The 1,611-nt window shown below is 30.9% G+C and overlaps 1 protein-coding gene across 1 annotated transcript; it reads right to left on the bottom strand.

Moving 5' to 3' along the window:
* Window positions 1–527: 527 nt before the first annotated feature.
* On the bottom strand, window positions 528–1,352 carry LOC124420005. The gene has a single exon (XM_046951456.1). It carries the CDS (start codon window positions 1,350–1,352, stop codon window positions 528–530), a length of 825 nt encoding a protein of 274 aa, XP_046807412.1.
* Window positions 1,353–1,611: the final 259 nt, after the last annotated feature.

The following is a 1,611-nucleotide window of genomic DNA, read 5'->3' as shown; positions in this document are numbered from 1 at the left end:
CCCACAATAATAATTTCTTGTTTTTTCTTAATGTTGTTAATTATCATATCAAGTTCGGTGATAAACATAGGGACGTTTTCATGAGGGGGACGATACACAGAGAGCAAAGAAAGTGTTCTGTTGTTTATATTTATATCTAATTGTATTATTTCAAATGATTTTGGGGTAAGCGAAATTTCATTAAAGGTTAGATCTTCTGCAATATAGACAGCTATACCTCCACCTCTATTTTTTCTATTAAAAAATACGGAGTTAAAACCTTTTATTTCGTAAAAAGTATTTTCATAATCTGTTATATTGGTTTCAACTAAAACAATGAATTTGATTTTACTTATTATATTTTTTATTGCTATGAGGAAAGCTGCGAAATTTAACCTTAGTGACCGAATGTTCATGTATATTAATGATGTGGGATAACTTAAGAGCTTATTATTGATTTGATTGAAATTGTTTAAGGTTTGTTTTTCGATATTATTCATTTTTATTTATTTTGTATTAAAGAACTAAAAGCGTACACTAATATTGTTTTAAATTGTATTATTAATAGTTTCAATATCTGCAGCATTTTTTATGGTGAGTAGGGGCGAGTTTTCATTTTTTCGTGCAAAGATATTCCCGTTACGAACCCAAACAAACTTCCAATTTGCCTCCTTCGCTTTTGTTTTAGCTTGCCAAAGAAGTTGGCGGTTATGAAACGTCAATTCATCGTTTATATATATAAATTTGTTGGCTGCATTATCCTGATCATTTTTGTTTATTATTTCTGCATTGACTCTATGTTTAGTAATTTTACTCATGAATGCAGTTTTTTTGCTCAGTGTAGAAAATTCGACAATGACTTTGTTTTGTTTTTTAATGCGGTATGCATTAGCTATATCTTCTTCCTTTATTTCAATGTTAATTGTTTTACCAATTTCTTTTACCACATCATATTCAGAGATTTCTTTGTTTTGTATGTTTTTTATTTCTATATTGTTTTTGATAATTTGTTGTTCCAATTTGTTTATACGCATTTCGTTGGCAGTAATTCGAGTGTCTCTTTTAATATTAGTCTCATTTATCTCCTTTACTTGATCAACTAAAGTAGCAAGTGCATTTGATATCGAAGAGAGTGCGAATTGAATTTCCTCTTTCATTTCACTCTTGGATGTATTGACATTAATTGCTAATTGATCGACTGTTTTCATCACCTCTTTCATGCCTTCCTTTAAGTCTAATTGAACAGAGCACAGTCTAGCATCAAAAGAGTTCAATTTTGTATCTAACGAGGTCAACGACACTATCTCTTTAAATTTTTTCGGAGGATCATTCTCAACATTATTTTCATCGTCATCGGTTCGGGCTTGTTTCATGTTGTTGCTTTCATCAAAAACAAGTGATTGGTACAAAGTATTTGGAGAGCGGCTTCGTGGTTTGCATAAATGACACTTCCATGAAGTTTTTCTCTCACCGTACATTGATAGATATGTAATTTCGGAAAGGGGGGAGCAGGGTGAAAAATGAAAATTTGAGTTGCAGTTGTAACATTTAACATAATTTGTTGTTGTTATTTCTTTGTTACATTGTTTACAGAGAACTGCTTTAGATCTGAACTAGAACTGAACTAGAACT

Source organism: Lucilia cuprina, chromosome 5 (assembly GCF_022045245.1).
Source record: "Lucilia cuprina isolate Lc7/37 chromosome 5, ASM2204524v1, whole genome shotgun sequence".
Classification (NCBI taxonomy): Eukaryota; Metazoa; Arthropoda; class Insecta; order Diptera; family Calliphoridae; genus Lucilia; species Lucilia cuprina.
Note: the sequence above shows the minus strand (reverse complement) of the source record. Positions and strands in the feature narration are given on the sequence as shown.